Below are 23,383 nucleotides of genomic sequence, written 5' to 3'. Positions count from 1 at the left end.
CTCTGGGCCCGTCTGCCCTCACATAATTCAAAAATACAAAATTTCCTCTTTCTGATACAAAACACAATCAACATTCTTCAGATTCCTTTTTATATTGCCCATGTGAGCTGCTAAAATGTACTGTATATAAGTTTTTTTTTCTTTCTGTACAAAAATTGAAAGCTTTTTTATTGGAAGGTTAGAAATTTATTAAAGCTGATTTTAAATAAATGGCACTGTGGTTTCTCTCATTCAAGCACTCTATTTTGAAATCAACAAACCGTTTCACACACATCCCTACTGACAAATGCCAGAACACACCTTATTCCTGCACTCACTGGTACTGCATTCAAATTTTTCACCAAACATCCCTAATGAAACAAATGAGTTCACACAATCCCGCACACTTGGTGTGATGCATGCTGGTTCTTGCACTCAGGTGTGCTGCTACAGAGCTGCCTCTACAGTCCTTCAGAAACTTCAGCTGGATAAAATGTGGCATCCAGACCTTGATCAAATGACCAGCAATCCCATTTAGTTCCATTTTCATTGATGACATCCATTATTGATGGGTCTGGTTTCTTCAGGAAATCTCTGCTCCCATCTCAATTGTGCAAGCTTTAAGTTGCCTCTTCCTTTTAGAGAAGGTAGCTTCTGCGCAGGAAGAGCGCCACTCATGGAAGGCCCCATCACTCATGTAATTTTGGGGGATCCCCTTCACCCCATACCGCCGCTCATCCCTTTCAGCAGAGGCTGCCTTTAGAGAGCACCTGGACCACAGCAGCAGTGGTGGCAACCACGCAGAGGTAGGTGGGCGATGCGACGGTGGGGGAGATGGGGCAGAGCAGGGCTCCGGTCAAATCCAGAAGAGTATGCCATCACTATCGACATCAGTGCAGACTTCACGCCACGTTAGAGCAAGAAATTATGATTAATAATTACATTATTTCAGGCAGTGCATTCATAAGAAACGGCTTCCACATCATGAAACTTACTCTCCACCATTCCCAATATCCCCCCACTGGCCTCCATCGTCAGGAAACAAACAGGGAGAATCAAGCTATCCCTGCGCAGCTTCTTTGCCATTTCGTTTTCTCCAGCACCTCTTGACATTTGGTACTCTTCAGGTCAGGTGAGAGGCAGACAAATCTCACCTGAAAGTGGAAGGAAGCAGCACTGTCAACCCATTTTGCAAATCCTACATTTTTTTAAAGTTATGCATAGGCAGGCACTTAGGGAGGCACAATCTTTGAGATTAAGCCTCAAAAATTACCTGCCTCCTTTTTTTTTATTAGCCTGCTAATAGGCTAGCAGAACATTTGTAGGCCAGTCATGAAAGGGGCAGGGGCCAGCATTAAAAGACAGTGCTAACAGCAGGAAAATTTTTAAAAATACTTAATAGTAGACTTCTAGTGAGCAGCTTGGCAGAAAAAGGACAGAAATGAGGGCAGGATGCCATATTTTCATGGACAATATGGAAATCGGAGGACGCTGCAGCATGGCAGAGAGGGTATGGAGTGGAACAGGCTGCCTGGAAGATGGCTGCAGAAAGAGCCGGCGTTCTGTCCAGCTGGGTTCTAGTTATAGAATGAAAGACGGAGGGTATGTATATTCTCTCTCTCTCTCTCTCTCTCTCTCTCTCTCTCTCTCTCTCTCTCTCCTGCAAAATATCTTGGATCAGTTCCGAACGCCCCCAATGCCATGCCTTCCCCATTGTTACAGCCCCTCCCCACTGCTTACCCTTTTCAACTGGCTTCCACTTCATCCTCCTCAGCAAGTGTTGCTGCAGCGTCCTCAGGATCCGGTCCTTCTCCTGTCCCTCTCGCAGAGCTTTCTGTCACAGATGGGACAAATGCATGTCAGAACCAGCTTAAAAGTACAAAACTGAACTTGCCCAGTTCTTGGTCTGCCCAAAAGTGCAATTTTGGGTGACCTGCCAGAAGGTATTAAACTCTAGACAGAAGGCAGGTGCTACCCATGGGGCACTCTTGAAGGAAGGCAGTTTGCTAGTTACTGTAATAGCTAGCAAACTGAGAAAACCTGTGGGCAAGACATTTTATGATAAAATTATCTTTTTCTTGTTAGGCTTATTTTCTCCAAAAAGAAAAAATAATCCCTGCCACTGAACCTAAAAAAGCTGGGAGCACATACCAGAGAAACAAGACCCACAAGAAAAGTTCTTCATTGAAACTTGCTAATGGATTTTATATGTTTTATTTTTATATACTGCCCCGTACCCATTGGCTCTGGGTGCTTCACAAGACCTCAAAACAGAATATTTGCCTCCACTTCTAAAGCTGGCCTATTTATTTATTTATTTATTTATTATTTATTTAGAATTTTTATATGCCGTCCTATTCGCATGAGCCTCGGGACGGCTTCCATACAATAAACAAACAACCATACAAATAGCGCACATAAAATCCAGATTCACCCTGGCTGCAAATTAAAATGAAGGACCAATGAAGGACTCCAGGTGACAGCTCCAGTTAGTGAGGAAAATGAAACAGAATCACCGCGGTATGTGGTGCTCAGTATTCCAGGGTGGCCCCAGCTATTTTGGCAGCCGAGGTAGAAAATCTCAGAAGCCCCTCTGCCTCGCAAAATGACCTGGAAATGCAAAAGAAGCCATTTGCCGTTCTTTTATGGCTTCCCCAGCAGCAGCCCGCAGCGGGGCCCCCCACTTCCCCTCCCGCAGGCGTGAGGGGACTTTTCCTGTAGAGCATCACAGGGGGACCTCAGGGGGACCTTCTAAGGAGTTGTGGTCCTGTAAAGGGCGAGCCTGCAGTGGGAAGGTACGCCCTTCTGCTCTCCCACATTCCCCCCTGGCAGGCTGCTCTTGGCAGGCGGTTTCTGAAATTAGCCTGTGGGCCACACGGGATTTGTCCAAAGGCTACTGCATAACCACAGGGCTGGCCCCCTTTGGCAGGGGGGAGCGAAGTCTTTGCTCCAGGCTTCAGCATCACACTCACTGCTCTTTGCTCTTTTTAGAGCAGTTTCCCTCAACCTGGTTTTGCCCATGGGAAGTGGGAGAGGCAGGGGAAAGGTACATAAAGCTATTTGGCGTAGTGAAGGTACAGCGGAGAAGAGAGCAGGTTCCTCTCCTCTGGCCTGGTGGACTCTTTTTGCAGCAAAAGTAGGGTCCTCCACCTCTGTTTTACAGATGAATGGGGAAAAATATATTTGTAAACATTGTGAAATAGGTTAGTTTGGTCCCAAATGAATTTCAAATGTTGTCTCAACCACAGTCTTCTAGCTAAAAGCTAGTTGAACTTTCTCTGTCTTTCTCAGGTATTTATATCCCATCCTATTGGCTAGCGCTCAGGACAGCTTACAAAATATAAAAAATACGACATGCAATATAAAAATACAATATAAAATCTCAATTATTAAAACAATATAAACATAACACAAACTTAAGAAAAAGGAGGAAAAAATAGAAGTGCGACTGTGAAGAGAAGGCCCTAAAACATCTAAAACCATTGGTTATTATATGATGGTTAAATAAAAAGGTCTACATTACATTATAAAGTCTCTGCACCCTAATAGAGAGCAAGCAGATCTTCTGTTTGATCTTTTGTCTGTTATTTGGTGGCTTTTTCAATTTTTGGACTGCATTCCAATCTCCACTTACCCGGGTATAATCCACACTGAACACAATAGGACTTCCAAGTACATATGTACAGGGATGCACAGTTACGATTTGCTCAGTTCTCGGGCCAAAGGTGCCATGTGTCCAATCCTTTGGAGCCAACATGCATGCTTGAGGTGCTCCCCCAAGAACTCCATGGAAAGTCTCGCGATTCCATGCCTGCTATGGACACCTGTTCCAAGTCTCCCATTCCCGTATTCCTTGACATTTCAGCTCACCTCCAGGGCGTGGTTCTTCATATCCTCCATCCCCCTGAGCTGGGCCAGTTCTGCCCGACACTCCTCCAGCACTGTGGCCCCGTCGGCAAGCTCCGCCTGAGCCTGTGCCACGCACTTGCGCAGCTTTTCCGCCTCCCGAGAGCGTTCCTGGGCGTCCTGGGAACACTGATGCAGCTGTTCCTGCAAAATGATGGGAGAAAACAATGTTAAAATTAGGAGCTGCTAACAAGGGAACAGGAAATGTTTATTAAAGTTCCAATGGCCTGCAGTTACACAGTAATGAAGAACTGGCTTCCAGAGAAGTAAAAATATTTTTAAAAAGCAAGACATTTAAAGGAAATTCAACAAATTTGGTGACAAATGCTCAACCGCTTGACATTCACAGAAACTGAACAGTACCGACTTTTTTTAATCCATCAGTAATTGCACTTCTGTTTCTAAACACAAGTTTGATCTAAAGCTGTTAGCAGGGGCTAATGGGACCCAAAGAGCAGCCTGAGAAATACAGCTTGATAGCTGCTGCAGACTGAGCTGATTTTTAAAGGCCCAGGAGCAGATCAGGCGGGGGTTCTTGGTATCAGCTGGCAATCATATGAAACGCCCTGAGCGACTGAGGAAAATTCCACCTGCATGTCCTGGCCACCATGCCATACCTTCTGAAGTGAGAGGAGGTATTTTTGCTTCTCCATTGCACACAAATGAAGGACAGACATTTTGGAAAGGAGCCCATCCTGTCCTTCAGACAGGGACAAGTCCCTACAGGCCCCCCAGCAGCAACCACCCCAAGGCACACGCCAGTTCCCGTGCCCCCGCACACTACCTGCAGGACCTGTTCCCGGACTGCGGCTGCGGCTTCAGTTGCCTGCAGGCGTTCTTGCCACTGGGCTTGAATCTGCTCCTGCTCAGCCAAGGACTGGGCCAGCAAAGCTTCCTTCTCCTGGATCTGCTGGAGCAGTTTTGGGGCTAAGTCTGGGCTGCCAAGGGAATTCGCAAGGGTCTTGAACAGAGAGACACAAGAAGCGATGCAAACAGCATTAGAGAGGAACAGTCAGCTCTGCTCTTACCTTTCGTAAGAACAAATCGATAACCTCTCCAGGCCTTTACCAAAGATCAAGAGCATTTTTCTAGCATGCGAGTTTCTGAAACATCACGTTGATGACTCTTGATTAGCCTTGTAATATGCAAGCAGGCCTTCCCAAAGTGGGCCTCCCCGAAAAAGTAATAGTGCCTGAGGTACCATCATACATATGCCAAGGCTGGAAAAATCCATGGGTGGCCCTCCAAGGTGTTTCGTATGAATACCAACATTCTACAGAAACACCATTTCAGTTAAAAGCACCTGCTTCCCTTATTGTGCATGCTCACTACAATCACTCGCACAGCGACAGGAAAACACTGCATCTCAGCAGTTTAAAGTAGGCTATTGTTATTTGTTTTTCGGTGCCAGGCCAAGACCTTTTTATTTAAACGTTATTTTAATTGCTAATTTATTGATTGATTTTATATTTATGCCAGGATGTTTTTCAATTTTTATGTATTTGTACTGCTATTTATTTGTGTTGGAAGCTATTCTCACTGCCCCACTGAATGCTCTGGGCCAACCTCTTTCAAGGTTGGGGTGTGGGGGAAGGATGCACCTGAACAGCAGCCACAAATCCTGGCAGGAGGGCAGCCATGGGGCAAACTGTAAGCGCAGCTTGCACAACACAGCACTGGGCGAAGCGCGCAGAGCATGGCAGGTCCCAAAAGGAAGACTTATGGGTTATCCACCACCAGCCCCACTGAATTTCTCAGCATCACTCACTGGACCCTCTCACTGTATGCGCACATCAGCTTACTAGCAGGAAGAGTCCTCTAGGCCCATCTAAGTCAGCGCTCCCTTTCACAAGCACATGAACTTGTGACGGCATTACGAGTCCAGAAATCAAGTGGAACCACCTCAACATAGAGTTACTGGGCTGGAGCAGGGAGCGGCCTTTGGCAATAAAGGGCTCTGAACAAAGAGAACCCCCCACTTAATTTTTGGGGATATGCCCTCCGCCATCCCACAGCTGCCCGATTCCGAAGCATTTCCTGTGCTTCTAATGTAAGATTTCAGCAGACTAGAGGGGCTGCCGTGAGGAGGCGGCAGCGGGGACATCCACTTGCACCAACAGAGTGGATCTGACTTCCACCCGATGTTACCCTTTCAGTCCCAGGTAGCCGGACTGGATTTTGCCTTATACTTGACAAGTGATATAGAGGACATTTTGATAACTGACCGGCTCCTGTGTATTTTTAACTGGGGTTTTAATGATGATGTGTTGTGGCTTGCCTTGGGGTTGTTTTGTGATGGTGGGTGGGATATTAACAAAGAAAGATCATGGTTAAATGCTCTACTATGCCAAACGTTCCTTGCATACAGAAAACACAAAAAACAGAGATGTATCCTGCCACCCCGATATGCAAGCATTCACAGACAGGGATCTTTTAAAATACAAACTCTTTGCCACGGTCTGAAGCGGTAGAGTCCCCAGGGGGTCACTCTCCGTGATATTTCTGACGGTGGCGCTTGGCCCTCATCAGCTGAGCCAGCGCAGTGAGCTCCGCAGCTACCTGCACGTCCTGGGTGCTACTGCTCAGCGCCTCCTGGAGGGCTTTGATCAAGGTTTCTTTCTCCTTCAGGGACAGGAGCAAGACTTGTTCGTGCTGGTGCCAAGATTCCCGGGTCAAGGAAGAGAGTGATTCCAGGCGCTGGATCTCCCGGTCCTTCTGGTGCAGCACTTCCCGCAAGGCCTGCGGGGAGGAGGAGGCGAGCAGAGAACCTATCAGCACGAGGCTGCAGACAGGGTTGGCGGGGGCGGGGGGGCAAGACCACCTTTTGGGCCTGTGGGCACAGTTGCCAAATAGCGCCCTGGAACTGTCCTGGGCTTGGGGGAACGGCTAATCACAGGGGACCAGTAACCTGCCTGGAAAATTGAGATGGCGGCAACTAAGGGCATCTCATTTGACGGATGCCCTGCCTTTTTACCAATACTGGCTCTTAAGGCAGCGCTTCACTTTGAAGTCATTCCAGTACGAAAAAACAGCTTAAATTCAGATCGGAAGCAGTAGGAATGTCTTGGTGGCCACGGGTGCCCATGGCTCCGTGCCGCCTATCGCACGCCCCGGTCTCTATCTGGCCACTCGGTTCCCACCACTGCAACTGAGCCGCCATCTCCGAGCAGCCAGAAAAACCTAACTGCTCACCCAGCTGTCATTTTGCATTGTATGTCCGACCCTAGAAAAATCCAGATTTATTGTCTAGCGAACAATGGACCAAAACAAGTGAAAGTTCAATGTGTCGCATGACATTTTGTTAATTGAAAGGGGGAAAGAGCGTGAAAGGCAGGTGAGACAAAGCGGAAACACCCGGGAAGCCCGCGATGGGAATGAGGTGCAGCTACAGCTGTTTCAAGGTGATGCAGTTAAACAGCCTCCTTCATGGAATCGCACAAGGACTGATGCCGTGAATGTGTAGCCTGCCTGCTGTGTTTTTCTACCACTTCAGCTGCCTCTTTTCTTGGCAGGAGAAATCTGCTAAAGCAGGAAAACCAGGCAGCACACAGTGCCTTCGGAGAGGTAGTGCTCGGAGCCTTTCCTAGCGGGAAGCATGCTATGTCTCCGCGATGCCACCCACGCACGAGCACACAGCTCACGTTCTCCTTAAAGCACAAGGCAAGACCGGGCCGTGTTTGTCTGACGTGAGGGCAACAACCCTCTGTAGCCAAGAGGGCCAGAAACTTGTTGGTTTGGTTTCTTAAACAAAAATCAGGTTTCTCAAAATTCTCTAATAAGTTGTCAGACTTGATCTGAAAAGCAAAACCTACCAGCCCTTCCCTTCCTATGGGAGAGGGCAAAACTTGAATTACTTTCCCACGGTCTTGCATGAGTCAAATGGCCTCCAGTGACCATGCTACCGGATTTCTCCCTTGTTCCAGTACTCATCTCTCCATTCATACATGCAGGGTCTCCTCTCCCGTGCGGGCGACAGTGTTGAGTCTCGCTAGGTCTGCATCCTTGTCCTTCAGTGCCTCCCGAAGTTGCCTCAGTTCTCGGTGCAGAGACTCCAGTGCCAAGAACTGACTGGACAGGGTCTTCTGTGGAGGCAAAACATGGCAGAGGAGGTGAAACTGGGAGGGAAATCACAAGTCCCTTTATACAAGTGGCTTTTCAGCAAGAGTCGGGAGCGGGTTGATTCAAGATCTAGCGGGAAGAGAAAGGCAGACACTTGCTAGTCAGTCAACAGGCATGTCCAACTCCTAATTGTTTCACAGTAGTGACAAGATGGTCATAGGCTGGTACTGTAAAACAGAAATAGGATACACATCGAATGGATGTTTCTGAAAATCTGGCTCTTGCTGAAGAAAGTAACCTAGCCAGCTGATCAGAGGGATAAACAGGCAGGACTTGTTCTTAGAGGCATGGCTCCCTTTCCTTGCATAAGTGCGTGCGAGGTCCATGGCCCAGCATCCGCCGAGTGTGCGGTCCTATTTTTGGAAGGGTGTAATAACCACCTAGCAAGGCAAATGTTGTGACTGTGAAAATGGAGGCTACAAGGCTAAGTGGAGGGCCAAGCACCCTAAACTATGTGCAGGAGCTGTGCCGAGTAAAGCAGGCTGCTCATCTGGCTGTTTTGGGTGTCACAGCGTCGTTATCCCGCACTTTGCAAACACGATACTTGATTAAACAGAAAAAGCCCGTACACCTTCCCCTGTAAAACAACAACAACAACAGTGACAACAAAATCAGACTTCAGGCCCTCTTGCTCTGTCATCATTCCAACCTCTTGCTTTGCATTTGGCTCCAGCTGGTAGACAGAAATAGTTGCGCAGGAGGGAAGGGAAGACGGACAGATTGGCTGACTGACCACCCTCAAAGCTCTGCAGGTGCCTGTGCCTGGCTTGCCCAGCCAATGCCGCCTGGCCTGCACCGGCCCCAGCATCCTCAGCTGTGGCCTTGCTGCTCAAAAATGGGAGAAGTCGGAGATCTTCGCCATCAGGGGAGGCACCTCTCCCCATCCCACTCCAAAGGGCCCGATTCCGTTTGGAGAAGATCTCCAGTGGTGGCGCGAGGATGCATGCCAGGGGCGGCATACGAGAGCTGGAAGTTCTTCGTGCCAGTAGCTCCGCCTCAGACGAGGCATTTTAGCCATTTAGAAGGGGGGGGGGGGGCTGCAGAATGTGTGGGAAGCGGGTGTGGCCTTTTGGGAACCCCCTGGAAGCCCAGTTGGGGAGCTGGGTCGGGCCTCTGAGCCGGAGGTTCGGTGCTCCCGCATCCACGTTGGGATCATCCACCTGTGGAGCACCTGCTCTGCTTCGGAGAGGGGCCCTGTTGGGCATCTTGGCTACCGGCACCCCATTCCAAGCTGTGACCAGGATTCCTGGCTATTCCCTGAAGGGGAAGCAGTGCACACCCTTTCCGACGTTACCTCGAAAGCCCGGTCTCTCTCCTTCAGGCGTTGGGCCATTTGCCTTATCTGGCTTTCCAGCATGACGGGCTCGACCCTTGCAGATTCCAGGGACTGCAAGATGAGCAAACAGCCCTGCCAGACAGACAGAAGGAGGACGCCAGACACAGAGCATCATATGGACGGGCCTGAATCCTTCTCGGCCTCCCATCTTCTCCCTCCCCCTCCCCCTCCCCTTCCCACTGCCGGATGGAGATGAGGCCCTGTGCCTCCAATACGCCTGGATTTTTAAAAACGTGCTTAATTATATTTTTAGCCCACCCTTCCCCCAGGGAGCTCCTCCAGGGAGCTTTCTGCCAAGGGCGCACAACTAGCTCAAGGACAAGCGGGCAGCTTCGCCATTGAGCGGGGATCTCACCCACGTCTCCTCAGACATTCACAACAAGCAGAACGGCAGGGATTGGAGCTGGGCCCCAGGCTGCAGCCCCGACTATGCCAGGGGAAAGAGTTCCCCCTCCGAGTTTTTGCCCGAGGCACAGGGGCGCCGGCCAACAGCACAACCCTCCGCCTTGGTGCGCTCTCTACCCCTTCCGCACTCTTACCAATTCCTTTTATCCCCGTGGGGGAAAAGAGACTCATGAGAGATACGGCACGAGAGGGGCCTGCTGGCATGCCAAGCCGTTCTCTCCCTGCACCCTCACCTGCAACACCTCCTCCTTGCTCTGCAGACACCTGCTCAGCTGCTGGATCAGGCGCTCCTGGCTCCCTTTATGCTTCTCGTGCAGAATGTCAGCCTCCTGTGAGAGAGGCAGGCAGCGAAACCAGAGGAAGGGTTGGGCTCCCTTCAGGCAGAGCATGGCTGCTAGCACAGCACTCGGCGGGGAAGGGAAGCGAAGGCACAGAAAGGACCCAGGGCAGACCCAAGGCCACTGACTGCCTGGGTTCTGCCCGCTCCGCATCCCATTGCCACCCCCCACACAGAAGCCAGCTGGACTGGCCCAAGGGGGCCACTGGTGCACCATCGAAGCCGAGAAACGGAGCATCCCCCACAAAAGTGGACAGAGTCAATTAATGCTCGAATGTACCAGTATGTAGGAAGATATAAACGCAAATTTAGAAAAAGGTAGGAAATAAAACTGCAGTACATCGCGCTATAATAGACCTGCTTGTGTGACAGGCTCCCGCCCAGGGGAGAAGAGCCAGTGGGAAACTTCAGGGCCTCCACGTCTTAGGGGTGTCTTTAAATGGGACAGCTCCATGAGGGCAAACAGGGCGCTGCCATCCAAGGCTGCTGAATCTCCCATCCGTACTGGAAATGGGATGCAGGGCCGTTCACCAAACCCAAGCGCGGTTCTCTCGTTGCTCAGGGGCCTTTCCCGACGGAAGGAGAAGGCGACAGAGAGCCCGGCCCGCCCGCCCACACAGTCTGCAAGGAGCAAGCACGGCCGCCTCCAGGGCTCCGGCTTGCAACCGTGTGAAGGCCCTCTGGCTCAGGAGGGGCTGGCGGCTGCCGGAGCCAACCGCTTCGCCCTGCCTCGTGCCAGCAGGCCCTGGGGGAGGGCTCCTGCACCTTTCCCAGGTATGCGGGAAGGGGACCTTTGCAAAGCGCAGCCTGTCGTTTGGGAGCCACGGCTGCCAGAAATACTTTGCCTGCACAACTTTTGTTTGTGCCGGGGCCCCATCCCTGCACGAGGCTTGCAGAACTTCTGGCCTGGAAGCCAAAGGGGGTTCAGGGTTCCGATGCAGCCCACCAAGCCTCCCCAGCGGGCCACATCTCCTGCCCCCAGCCCCTTTTCCCCAACCCCAGATCGCCTGTCTGCTGGTTCCCCAGGTTTTGTGCAGGGTCCCCCCACCACCACCACCACCTTCATTCCAACAGGCTGCTGCTTCCAGGCCACCCACCAAATCCCATTTGGCCCCAGGGTTAAAAGGTGTTCCCGAGTCCACCTGTACCAGGAACAGCTCTACCTGGCCTGCAGCCTCTCCCTGCTTCTTCCGGAAGCTCCTGAGTTCTTCTGCTGATGCGTCGAGACGCTCCTTCAGGTGGTCAAAGGCCTCTTGGAGGCTCTGCTGGAGCCTCTGCTGAACATGGAGCTTTGAGGAGGAGGACAGAGAGTATGTTGGACTATCAGCCAGGATTCCTGTGCTCACCCAGGCAGATTTATTTCGGCTTCTGGCAACATTCTCAGGGTCTGAGTTCCAGAGATCTAGACTTCTTATCAGGGCGTTTAAGGGCAGGAGTGAACGCCCAGCCATTGGAGCAGTCTGTTTTCTGCGTTGCAATTCGCTCCCTCTTGCCATCCCTGACCCCGGGAGATTGGGCGCAGATGCTGCCCTTTGCCCCCATATATTCATCCCCCAGATCACAGGCCCACCTCCTTTTCTACCATGAATTTTAAGACACGTTTTTCTACCCTTAGCTTTTAGGTTTTGCCTCTCGAATCCTGGTGTAAGCCTGACACTTGGGAACCCTAGAAAGGTCCTGCTGCAGCAGTCACACCAGGGCAGGGGTGCTTGTCTCCATGCCAGCCTTTCCCAGCCTGGCACCTCCCAGACATTTCAGACTACGGTCTCAGTTAGGATGGCCAATGGGAGCCGTAGAGCAAGATGCCCAGAAGCACCCACATAAGGAGGGCTAACTGAGGTTATTACAACTGCCCGCCCCCCTTAGGTCAAGGATTGCCCCTTGTTTTGTCTGGGTTTTAATTAGGCTTGTTCCTTTGCCTTTTCAAGGACCGGACCGAATTTAAGTCCCTAAGACCAGCCATGCACTTCTGGCTTGAGCAGAAGCTGGGCACACGGGGCCTGCCCAAACTCAGGGTGACCAGCAGCACCTCCGTTCTGCCCTGCGCATACACTGGAGTCTCAGGGAGGGAGGACGAACGGCTGGGGAGCGATTCCCACAAAACACTGCGGCAGAGCAGAGCCAGCAGCAAGGCTGACGCGGCTGGGCACCTGGCCAGGCCCAGACTCGAGGTGTGGCCCACCAAGAGCCACACCTCTGGACCTGCTCCAGCGCAGCCTACCTGGTCACCTGTTTCTTACTCAGGATCAGGCAGTGATGGTGGTGGTGGTGGTGAGGAGAGGATGCCACGGCTTCCCTGCTGACTGGCTCTCTCTTAATCGAGTGCATGGTAGGAGTGATGGGACTGGGAATGAGGAGCAACAGCAGCTGTGCAAGCAGGTACATTCAGAGAAGGGGGGCTTAGCCAAGGCGTTCTGCCCACAGTCTGGAGGCAGCGCTGCCCTGAAGCTTCCCTTCCTCATCGTGCTTCCTACCTTGGACTCCACTGGCACGAACTCATCCACCACGTCTTCGAAGGCATCCTGCCCCAAGGGGCTCTCCCTCCGGGGGGTGGGTGTGCACTGGCCTCCCGCCAACACTGGGATCCTGCTGCCCGCAGGTGCTCTCAGGTGCTTCCGGCGGATGCCCATCAGGGCCTGCAGCGCCTCCCAGACCAGGTCTGGCTCTGGCGATGTGTCCAGGGACAGCCCCAAACAGGACTCGGCATCCCCCAGGCTCTGTGACCGCAGGGAGACCTGGGAGCTGACGCGGTGCACAGTGGGCATGCTCTGGGACTTGTCCCGGCAGAGGGGAAGGACTGGCGAGAAAGTGCCCAGCTGCCTTGGCGTCTGGCACACCCACTCGTAATCCGAGTCCGCCACCCGGAGCCCGTGGCAGCTGCGGCACCGCCGGTTCCGGCACGGCATCCCCGGGCTACTGCTGCTGGCGTCATTGGCCCAACACTCGTATTCGGAGAGGGCCATGTCGTCCTGCAAGAGCCGCTGGTACCGGACGTGTGGCAGGTCTGCGATGCTGGTGGATATCGCCGGATCTACGTAGGATGCAGAGATGTTGTCGTCTGGGAACTGCCGTGCGTGGATGTGGCGCAGCGAGCGAGCCAGCTGGTCTTTTTCTGAGAGCAGGCGCTGGAGGCGCTCGATGGAGAGCGCTTGCACCCGGGCAATGACTGTATCGAACCGGTAAACCCGGGCCAAGGCCTGGGCACATTTTCCACACAGGAATTCTCCCCGCCCGTCGCCACGCCGGGGCGGCTCTCGGTTGAGGACAAATGACAACACCACCAGCAGGTCAGGCCGCGAGTTGCTGCTGCTGCGGCCGAAGAGCCACCGCCGCTGGTTCCCGCGGAGCATCGCACCGCACAGGCGGCAGAAGTTGTTCTGGTTATCCATGGATGCGGAAGCGTGGGGAGCAGTGAAAAGAAAGGAATCCCGTCCTCCCAACTCCTCCTGGTTTTGTTACTTTCAACTCCTCTCCCCAACTAATACGACCCTAAGGGAATGCCATCTCTGCATTCAGATGGTCAGCCTAAGAACAGATGAAATTTCTGGATAATGTCGCCTGGATCTTCAGGCCGTTTATTTATATTTCTCTAGTGTTCTAAGCCTAGTTTCGTAACGAGCGCTCTTCAATTCTCTCCAAATTGCTTTGTCCTCTTTTCTGGTTAAAGTTCTTGTGCCTGGTCACTCCTAGTTTGATTCATTGATCCGGCCCTCTCAAATTCAGTTCTGGCCTGCCAGTTTCTAGATTCTTGGCCTTCCTGTGATCAAAAACTACTCTGCCTGCTTCTAAAATTAGATTATATATACCTGAGTGCCCAGCGCTCCTTTTGAAAACAGGAAAACAGCTGGCCTCAATACATTCTAACTAAGACTATATCCAAGAAGCACCTAGACTAAGTACCTAAACATTTGCTATTGTCTGTTTGCTACTTCTAAAAATATACTCTTTGTCATAACTACCTGAATCTCAAAGCATTGCGTTAGCCACAGAAAATTCCAAATTTATTTCAACTAAAAGTACTGAGAATGAATTTAGTGTGTTTCTGTATGTGCTCTAGATCTCTGTTTAGACACCTATTACCTAGCATAAAACATAGTTTTAATCTGGCATAAGAATCATTAAGAGACACCTGTAAGGTGGGGATGGGGGAAATCTAAAACATTAAGATTCTATTATTCTAACTGCTCCTTTTCCTGGTAAAATTCCTGGTAGCAAGAGGGCGGAAGAAAAGGCATTATAAATTCTGGAAGTATGTATATTAGAATACAGATTCTCTGACTGAAATATTTCCAGCTGGTAAAACATCACAAGACAGGATCATACTGATCAGTTGAAAGTCTAGATATCTTCTCCTCCTTCAAGTTCCACAAGCTTCTTTTTCTGGATCCTTGCCTAGAAACAGTGGGAAAAGAGTTCCATAATTCAGACTAAATTTTGATTTCTGCAAGAACGGTTTCCCCAGAAAGACCACAGTCCAGCAGCAAAGCTCTGCAGACACAAGATCCCCGGTTGAACCCCGGCATCTCCTATTAAAAGGACAGGGTAGCAGAAGGACCGCTTTCGGCTCAGTCAACAGGCAGCCATTGCCTGACTAGAGAAAACAGTGGGTTAGAATGAAGGCTCGGTCTTTTGACCAGCTCCAAGCATCTTGGCTCCATCCCAGGAAATTTAAATCAGTTCATAGGATCCCATGAATTAGTCATTCCACTCCCTTGCAGTGAGGCAGGATTTGGCGGGAAGCCATCCTGAGAAGACAGGACTGGTGGGTGGCATGCGGCATCAAGGGGGACAACTGTAGCTTCCTCCTTCCCTGCCCTTCCTTAGCATTCCCTCTCTTTCCTACAGTCTCAGCGAGCAGCATTTTTTTTCAAAACCGATCACCCTCCTATTCTGTTATAGGTGGGTTACCGACACTGGCCTGCCTTACGGCGTTGTCGTAATAATTAAGGTAACATTTATTTATTACATCTGCTGCCCAATATCCTTGGAGGAAGCATACAATAATAAAATAACTTTTACAAATAGAACAAAACATACAATATGAAAAAATCAACATTTAAAAAAATGTTCAGGAACATATGGAAACATGGTAATAGCTACATACCAGAAATGGGTATGATTGTCCACAAGCCAAGGCTTTCTGTGTCTTTTCTGGTGCTCCTGTTAAAACCCAGGTCGCTTCATAGAATAACAAAGTGACCCAAGCAATCAACACGATCGCTCCTAAATACCCTCTCCCGCTTGCAGAGAAAATGAAACCTCAGTAGCCCCCTTTGATGAATTGGAGGGTAAAATTACTTGGATCCCCCACAAATTGGATTCCCAGTTGGAGTTAGTCCTATACAGGAGATGTCCAGTGCTCCATCTTATCCAGTTTTGTTGAATGAGTTTCAATTATTCCAGCCTGAAGATGCAGGCAAGGTGCTTTGACTAGTCCGACCCAATTACCAAGCCAGGGAAGGGATGTGACCCTGGGTCCAGGAGGCCATCAATGCCTCTCTGAGGGAGGGCCTGGTTCCCTCTCCTTTGAAGGAGGCAGTGATCAGGCCACTCCTGAAGAAGGCGACCCTGGACCCAGAGGTGTCACGAACTATATACCAGTGGCTAACATCCCCTTTTTGGGCAAGGTGCTTGAGAGGCTGGTGGCTGGGCAACTCCAGGCACTCCTGGAGGAAACTGACCATCTAGACCCATTTCAATCCAGTTTCAGGCCTGGTTGTGGGGCAGAAAGTGCCTCGGTCACCCTGTGGGATGGCCTGTGCCAGGAGAGTGACGGGGGAGGGCGTCCCTGTCAGCTCTCCTGGAGCTCTCAGCGGTTTTCAGTACCATCAGCCACGGCATCCTCCTGGGTAGGCTGGCCAGGCTGGGGTTCGGAGGCACCGCTCTGCAGCGGTCCTGCTCCTACCGTGCTGGCTGATTCCAGACGGTGGCTCTGCGCCATGGCAGTTATGCCAGGGGGTTCCGCAGGGTTCCATGTCATCCCCCGTGCTGATCAGCACCTCCATGAAACACCCGGAGGTCTGGGCTGAGGAGGCATCGATACGCTGCTCACACCCAGCCCTTCCACTTGTTTAGTGGCTGCTCTAAACAGGTGTCTGGATGGCGTGATGGGCTTGATGAGGGCCAAGGATGTGAGGCTCAATCCGGATAAGACAGAAGTGTTGCCGGTGGGTTGGCTGGGGTATTCGCCCTGTCTTGGACGGGGTTGCGTTCCCCCAGTGGGACAAAGTACACAGCTTGGAAATACTCCTTGACCCTGAGCTGCCTGGAATTCCCGATGACATCGGTGGCAAGGAGTGCCTTCCTTCAGCTGAGGCTGGTACATCAGCTGTGTCCTTACCTGGACACTCAGGCCCTGGCAACAGTAAATCATGCACCGGTAACCTCCCGCTTGGACTACTGTAATGCACTGTACCTGGGGTTGCCCTTGAAGACTATCTGGACATTGCCATCGGTTCAGAATAGAGCAGTCGGACTGCTAACAGGGACTGGTGGACAAGAACACATCACACTGTTCCTATATAAATTGCACAGGTTACCAGTTGAAGTCCAGGCTCGATTTAAGGTATTGGCAATAATCTATAGAGCCCTAAACAGTTTAGGGCCTGTTTATCTAAGGGAATCTCTTTCCATTTGAGTCTGCCTGGACCCTAAAATCCGTCATGGAGGTCCTCCTCCAAGAGCCCGCCTTAAGAAAGGTGAGGAGGAGAGGGACCTTCTCTGTGACAGCACCCTGATTATGGAATTTGCTCCCCAGAGAGGTGTGCCTGGCCCCGGTACTTCATTCATTTCAGGGCCAGGCCAAACCCTTTTTATTCTCCCAGGTTTTTAATCAATAATGTATTTTAATTAGTTGTAGCAAGTATAGACACTAAGCAGTTTTTAATTTTATGGCTGTAATGTGGCTTTAATATACAGGGGTACCTCGGCTCACAAACGCCTTGGTTCATGAACAAATCGGGTCACGAACAAAAATTTCTGAAAAATTTTGACTTGGGTCGCGAACACCACTTTGGGTGGCGACCAAGATCAGAGCCTTCTCCCCCCCTCCACCCCCCGAGTGGGGAGATGGCCATGATCGCAGTTCCGTTCATGCACAGAAGGCATGCCTGATCAGAGGCGCATTCCTGCAGGAAAGACGGGAGCAGCAAAGCAGAGCCGCGGGGGAGATGGCCGAGATTGCACCTGTCTTTCCTGCAGGAGCCCGCCTCTGATCAGGCATGCCTTCCCGGACAAACAGAACTGTGATCGCGGCCATCTCTCCCTCCCCCAGTGCGCCTGCGATCACACCCGTCTCTCCCCCCCACCCCCAGCACGCCGGGATGACGGGTGTGTGCAGGGATGACGAGCGCAATCTCGGTCTTCCTGGGGGGGGGGGCGGGGAGATGGCCGCGTTTGTGTTTGGGGTGGGGGGGGAGGTGGCTGTGGTCTTTGTTGTCACTTTGCTTCATATTTTTCTGATTAAAAAAATAGTTACAGAACAGATTAACCTTATTTACATTGAACCTTACTGGGAAATTTAACTTGGCTCATGACCAATTTAGGTCACTACCAGAGTCCTGGAATGAATTAAGTGAGCCAAGGTACCACTGCATATTTATATTTTGGGCTTTTTATCTAAACCATCTTGAGATTTTGTAATAATCAGGCAGTATATAAGAAATTTTAAATAAATCGACGGATTGATAGATGTTTTGTAAGTTCTTGCTCTTTGGCAGAGCATGGCCTAGCATCAGAAATGCTTGCCGGTCAGTCAGCACGGCTCCTCTATCCTGCACATCAGGGATGGGGAAGCTCAGTCCTGCAAGCCAGGGCTGACCTGCCAGGCCAGCTCATCTGCCTGAGGCTTCGCTCACAAGCCACACCTCTTCGGGGTTCATAGGAAGGGGAATCCCTGCAGTTATCCCCAACGGCTGTCTTCCAAAAGCAGAGAAGAGCATTTGCCCAAACACAGCACACCAGAAGTACCTGCGGGGCAAGAAGTATGTTTGACGACACACCCAGTTCAAAGAAGCAAAGCAAGACTATCCAGAACCTCTACGGACTACAACATACTCCGATCTCCTTGCGATGCCTTTCCTACTTCCCTCCAGCCAGGGCCGTGCCTGTTCCACAGATTCGCTCTGCAAGCACGCATTGCACTCCGAATGTGACATCAGTACCTTGATTCTCACGTCCAAAAGGAAGTAAAACACATTTCTAGTCCTGGCTTTAAACTACGAAAAATTACAAGATGGAGTCTAGAGCACACAGATCAGTAAATTCAGCCAAGATGTCACTGGCAGAATTTTGCTGGTGCCAGGCAGCAAAATCCCATGCACACATACCCAGACGTGGGTCCCTTTGATTTCAGTGGGACTTACTTTTAGGCAGTGCGGCTTCTTTTTCTGGCTTGAAAAACTGGTGTTTGTGATGACACAGGTTGTTTATGAACTATATTAATCCTGAGTATGAAAACAACACCTATTTGTTGAGTCTTTCTGGCTACAACTATTAGACGCATTAAAGAAGGTAGCTAGAATCTGACTCCAACACTACTCACTTCCAACATAAAACTGAATGAATGAACAAATCAGCTAATTTAATCATTTTAAAGCCTTTTTATTTAAGCAGTGTTAATACAGGAATCAAGCACTATTTTAAAGGAGAAATTAAGCTCTGCAAGCTTTGTTTTCTTATGTAGGAAAGAATGACTGTCCTAAGAGGATGACCGCTATCATCTCTTTCAAGGAAATGCTTTTATAGTTGAACCTAGTACTTTCAACTGTTGGTTTAAAATATTGCTATACCTGTATATCTCTAGTCTTTGATTTTGCAATTGTGTTTTATTCTTGCTATATAGTTAATCTGAAAGACTGGGGTCTTTCTCCCAGGGAATATATGTATGGCTTCGTCACTGTCGGCTTAAAAAAAGGTACTCTGGAGAATCGTGTATTTCAGGCTGCTTTTCATGCTCAAAATTAATTTCTTCCTGATGCTGCTCTGTGTCTGCATGTACATGCAACTGTGATTTGTGTTTTTCCAACATGGTAAACTGCCCAGGGAGGGGAGTCAAAATCAAAACCTTTTAAATAAATACGTCTAAAAATAAAAGATGCCTTTTTCTTTTGAGTTCTTTAACTTATGCAAATTTTATAAAATAACTAGTTAAAACTTTAAAAAAATTATTGACTAAGATCCCTTTAAATTAGGCGACAGTCCCAAAAATAATTTTCAGGTAGGAATTTCAAGATAAAAATTCATAAGTTAATGTCATGTTTGCTTTTACAGTGGCATTTTTCACTAGATGCAGAGTACAGATGCTATGAAGCTGCAGTCAGAGGTTATGCCCCATATATCATAGCAAACTATTTTCTGAGTGAGGTTCCTTAAGTAGCCAAATATGATCCACATATATAAAGGTGTTATCAATAGGATTGGATGCATTTGTATTTTCACAAACCCCAAAATTTGTAGAAATACAAAAGGAGGAAAACAAAATCCCAGTGGCACAAAACAGCTTCCTGAGGACTGAACATGTTCAATTACAAGGAATGTCGATCTTGGAAACATGGAACACGGAAAAAGCAGATGATGAAGTACCCTGGAAAGAGAGTAATTGGCTGGCTGGCACCCTGGACAAAAGCACCCCATACTGAAAGTTTTTGCAGGAGGCCTTTTGTGGTTGAGGTGCATATTTTAATGCTTTTTTTCTCTGCACCTCTATGTCAGAAAAGCATATCACATTAGGTATCAATGAGGCACTTAGCTAATGCCAGTGTCCTGGAGAGAAACCCTCACTGCTTCCAAGCATGACAGATGGGCTACAAGAGGCTATAAAACACAGGGGCAGCAGGGGGGCCTTCTGAGGAAGCCATAGTGGATAAGATAGCTCATCTTGACCTCATCTCTGAATCAAGAAGTTCAAAAGGTGGTCAGGGAGAAACAGGGCAGATGGTGATCAATTTAGCAAAGACAGAACACCACATAGAGAGACCATTTCCCTCCTAGAAACAATGACTCCCAGTGCCACGGACAGGCTGTCCCTCTCCATAGATGGATCCTTACAAATCTGTAACACTGCCAAGGAACTGTGTGGCAGCTTCAGAAAAGACACTTATTATCAGCCATATATTCTGGTAACCCAGAACTTCTTTGCTCAGATCAGTAAACAGCATGCCCTGATCCATCTTCTACATGTGCTGAAAGACTCTCAAGTACATATTTTCCTTTCAGAGACAAAACAACTACTTCTCAGCAACTTGCCTCCATTTTCAAGTCTCCCCTACATCTGGCAATAGAAATATAGAAAGTTCTCTTGAACAAGGCCAGATTATTGATCCATTTAACTTCTCCTCTGGCAGGGAATGACTCCCTACATTTCAGGCTGAAGTCTTTTCTCTCTTACCTGGTCCTTTTAAATCAGGTATGCAGAACCTCAGACTTATTGCCTAAATTTAGTCCAGCTGGGGCACCAAAACAACCACACCCCCCCCATATCATTTGCTGGTTTTTCAGGTTTTGTGAGGTTTTTTTGCATTCCAAAGTGATCCTCTTAAGGTTTTGTTACTGACACGAAGAGCTTTAAGGTAAAATATGTTGGCATTTTTGTCTCCATCCCTTTCATCCCCTCCACTAGAATGCAAACCCTGAGAGGTTCCCCAAAGTAGAATCCACCCCTCAGGTTGAATGAAGTCATGTCCTCCTGTTTTAAATAGAGATCTTAGAGCATGAACCTTCTGCGCAGCAGCTCTAATGGTGAGCTATGGTCCCTTTCCAAGAAGCTCAGGCTAACACCCTCCACCCACACACCCTCCACCAACCAACCTGTTCAATAGAAGCAGGCCCTTGTTAGGAGTATTATTCTCCTATATGCCAGTCAGGAAAGAGGGGATACACTCATCTAGAAAGGTGAGCACCTTTCTCCTCCTCTAGCAACCTGGGACTCTGCACACCTTTGTGAGAGCAAAGGAGCATCCCCCTCCCCCACACCTGCAACAGACACACACCTGTTTACCTGTCTTTCAGCTGTCCTTCCACCACTCCACCCAAAGCAAAGGGCAGCGAGATTATAACCGCACCTGGCAGATAGCTGAGCCAGAAGCCCCGCCTTCCAGGGAGGGGCGCCCGCCCGGCCGCCCGCGGATCCCCGGACCGGTCCCGGCTCGGCTCGAGTGCTTCGGCCCTGCCCACGGCGCGGGCTGGGTTGGCTCAACCCGCTTCCCAAGCCCCGGCTGCCTTAGAGGCTCATCCACGTCTGCTTAGAAGGAGCCCCTTGGAGTTTTACGGGCCTTGCTCCTAGAGAAGCGCGTGCCAAATGGCAGCCTCGGTACTCCCCGCTTCTGTCCCCGTTAACAGGAAGAATCATCCCCAAAGCGTTTCCTCAGCACATCCCCATCCCAGAAGGGAAAAAGCTGTAGCTGACCAACTCTTATTTCCTAAGGTCCGGCGGAGGTCTGGCCCCGCAGAAGGAATGCATCCAGTCTAAATCGATAATCTCTAGATGATCCAAGTTCCCAATCCCCTCTCTGCCCAAACACACACACTTCTAAATTTTCCAAATTTCATCCCATCAGAAAAAAGGAAAAACAAAAACAGAAGTCCTCCTACAGAAGGGGCAGGCAAGCTGGTGCTCGCTTGTCGTTTGGAATCACAACTCCCATAATCCTGACCACTGACCTGCTGGCTGGGGCTTATGGGTGTTGCAGTCCAACGATCGGGGGCCACCACGTTGCCTAGCCTTTTGCTACAACCTTGCAAGTACGTTGAAGTCCTATTGACATAAACAGGCCTTATTTCCAAGTAGGCGTGTACAGGATCACGCTCCGGGGCTTTAATCCTAATCGCTCCTCTCCGGCTAACATGATCCCTCCCACTTCAACGCAGTCCTGTTGCTCCAAGTCCACATTCCAAGAGCTCCTTCTCTGCTGAGGGATCCAGGAATCCCGGCTCAAACCGGAAGATCGATCCGATCGCGTCCCCGCATAAAAGCCCCAGACGGAGAATCCTCCTTTCCCCCTTGCTCCGGCTTACCTCTGTCACGCTTTTTTCCAATTTCCCCCAGGTCCAACTTCGTCGCAGACAGTTGGTTTCCCTTTAAAGGGCATAACAAACCCCCTTCCTTGTACTGCTAATTGCTCGCGGAGAGGTTTGCAGGCAACAAGCCACTTAAACGAACCATGTGATGATTCGCAGTAAAGAGATTTGCACGGGATAATCCACACGTCGGCCGGCAGCCTCCCGCGCGGGGCCCGCCTGGCTGCCCAGCTGGGGCAGCTCTTTCCCGGATCCAGCCCCCGGAGGCGACCCGTGGAAAGCAGGGCTTCGGGCAGGGCCGGCGGGGGGGGCGCATCGTCAGGGGCCCGGGCAAATTCGGAGCCGGGAAGCGGCGCGGGCACGGGTCCCGCTTCCGTGCCCGGCCACGAGGGGGCGTCGTGGTGCCTGCGCGGCTTCCCGCCGGCGGCCGGGCTCCTTCCTACCTGGGCGTGGGGCGCTGCTGCCAGTGCCACGTCGCACTCTCTCCCGCTGTTGATTTTGGCTCTGGCTGTGTCAACCAGCGGTGCTCGGTTTTCACACCCGAAGTTTCCCTGGGAAAACTCGCAGCCATTCATAAACCCAGTGCCTTTGTTTGTTTTTTGCCAGAACTCACGTAAAGGGAGTAGATATGTATTAGGCGCCTTGGCTTTGTTTTTGTTTTGTTTTGTTTTGTTTTGTGGAAGGGGGGTGAGCTTGCCATCCTCATCAACTGGGCAGCATGTTAAGCCGAGACTGGGAAGACCCAGCTTCTAAGTCCCCACTGGGGTTCATTGGGGGCTTTGGGCCAGTCAGTGACTCTCTGGCCTACATCACAGGGCTGTTGTGAGGATAAAATATAGAGGACTGTGAAAGCTGCCCTGGGTTCCTGTAAGAGGGAAAAGAAGCGGAATATACATGCAATAATCAATACATGTTATAAGCTCTCTTGTCTACCTTTTCACCTCTGGCTTCTATTCCTCCCCCATGCTGACTGAGGAACCAGTTCAATATCTGTTCTATTCACACACAACCTTTTCATTTTCTCTTTTCTAGCATATTACTTTCATGGAATGTGACAAGCCTAACAGGCACAGGCTTTATAACCAACCTACATAAGCAGGGCAGGGAGCCAGGACGCCTGGGTCCCCTGGGAGGGGGCTGGGAAGAGTTCGTCAAGGGCCATCAGACTGCGGTGCAACTCATTGTTCCAACGCATGGCCTACCTCATTTGTTTTCCGTTTTTATTTGCACTTGTGTGTTTGTGTACTGACCAGGAAGATAGGACTTATGTAACAAAATAGCATTTC

At 50.2% G+C, this 23,383-nt stretch overlaps 1 protein-coding gene across 1 annotated transcript; it reads right to left on the bottom strand.

The window, feature by feature from the left end:
* Positions 1 to 101: 101 nt before the first annotated feature.
* LOC123017990 (nuclear mitotic apparatus protein 1-like) lies at positions 102 to 22,433 on the bottom strand. The gene is made up of 11 exons (XM_044419693.1): positions 22,095 to 22,433; positions 12,557 to 14,474; positions 11,246 to 11,371; positions 9,979 to 10,074; positions 9,299 to 9,412; positions 7,830 to 7,967; positions 6,445 to 6,624; positions 4,670 to 4,846; positions 3,850 to 4,029; positions 1,720 to 1,813; positions 102 to 1,133 (listed from the first exon to the last, which is right to left on the bottom strand). The coding sequence occupies exons 2-11, from the start codon at positions 13,469 to 13,471 to the stop codon at positions 1,108 to 1,110; spliced, it is 2,046 nt and encodes a 681-aa protein (XP_044275628.1). The 5' UTR covers positions 13,472 to 14,474; positions 22,095 to 22,433; the 3' UTR covers positions 102 to 1,107.
* Between the last annotated feature and the right edge of the window lie 950 nt (positions 22,434 to 23,383).

The sequence above is a fragment of the Varanus komodoensis genome, unplaced genomic scaffold (assembly GCF_004798865.1).
Source record: "Varanus komodoensis strain SLA01 unplaced genomic scaffold, ASM479886v1 scaffold107, whole genome shotgun sequence".
Lineage (NCBI taxonomy): Eukaryota > Metazoa > Chordata > Lepidosauria > Squamata > Varanidae > Varanus > Varanus komodoensis.
The sequence above is the reverse complement of the archived record's forward strand: the minus strand, read 5'-3'. Positions and strand labels throughout refer to the sequence as shown.

What these genes read in the sequence shown, in the direction of transcription:
- LOC123017990 (XM_044419693.1), bottom strand. Translation starts at nt 13,471, where the DNA reads ATGGATAACCAGAACAACTTCTGCCGCCTGTGCGGTGCGATGCTCCGC. An exon ending in TGAAGAACCACGCCCTGGAG is followed by an intron (nt 1,814 to 3,849) that starts GTGAGCTGAAAT and finishes CATCTGTGACAG; the next exon opens with AAAGCTCTGCGAGAGGGACA. An exon ending in GTGGAAGCCAGTTGAAAAGG is followed by an intron (nt 1,134 to 1,719) that starts GTAAGCAGTGGG and finishes TTCCACTTTCAG; the next exon opens with GTGAGATTTGTCTGCCTCTC.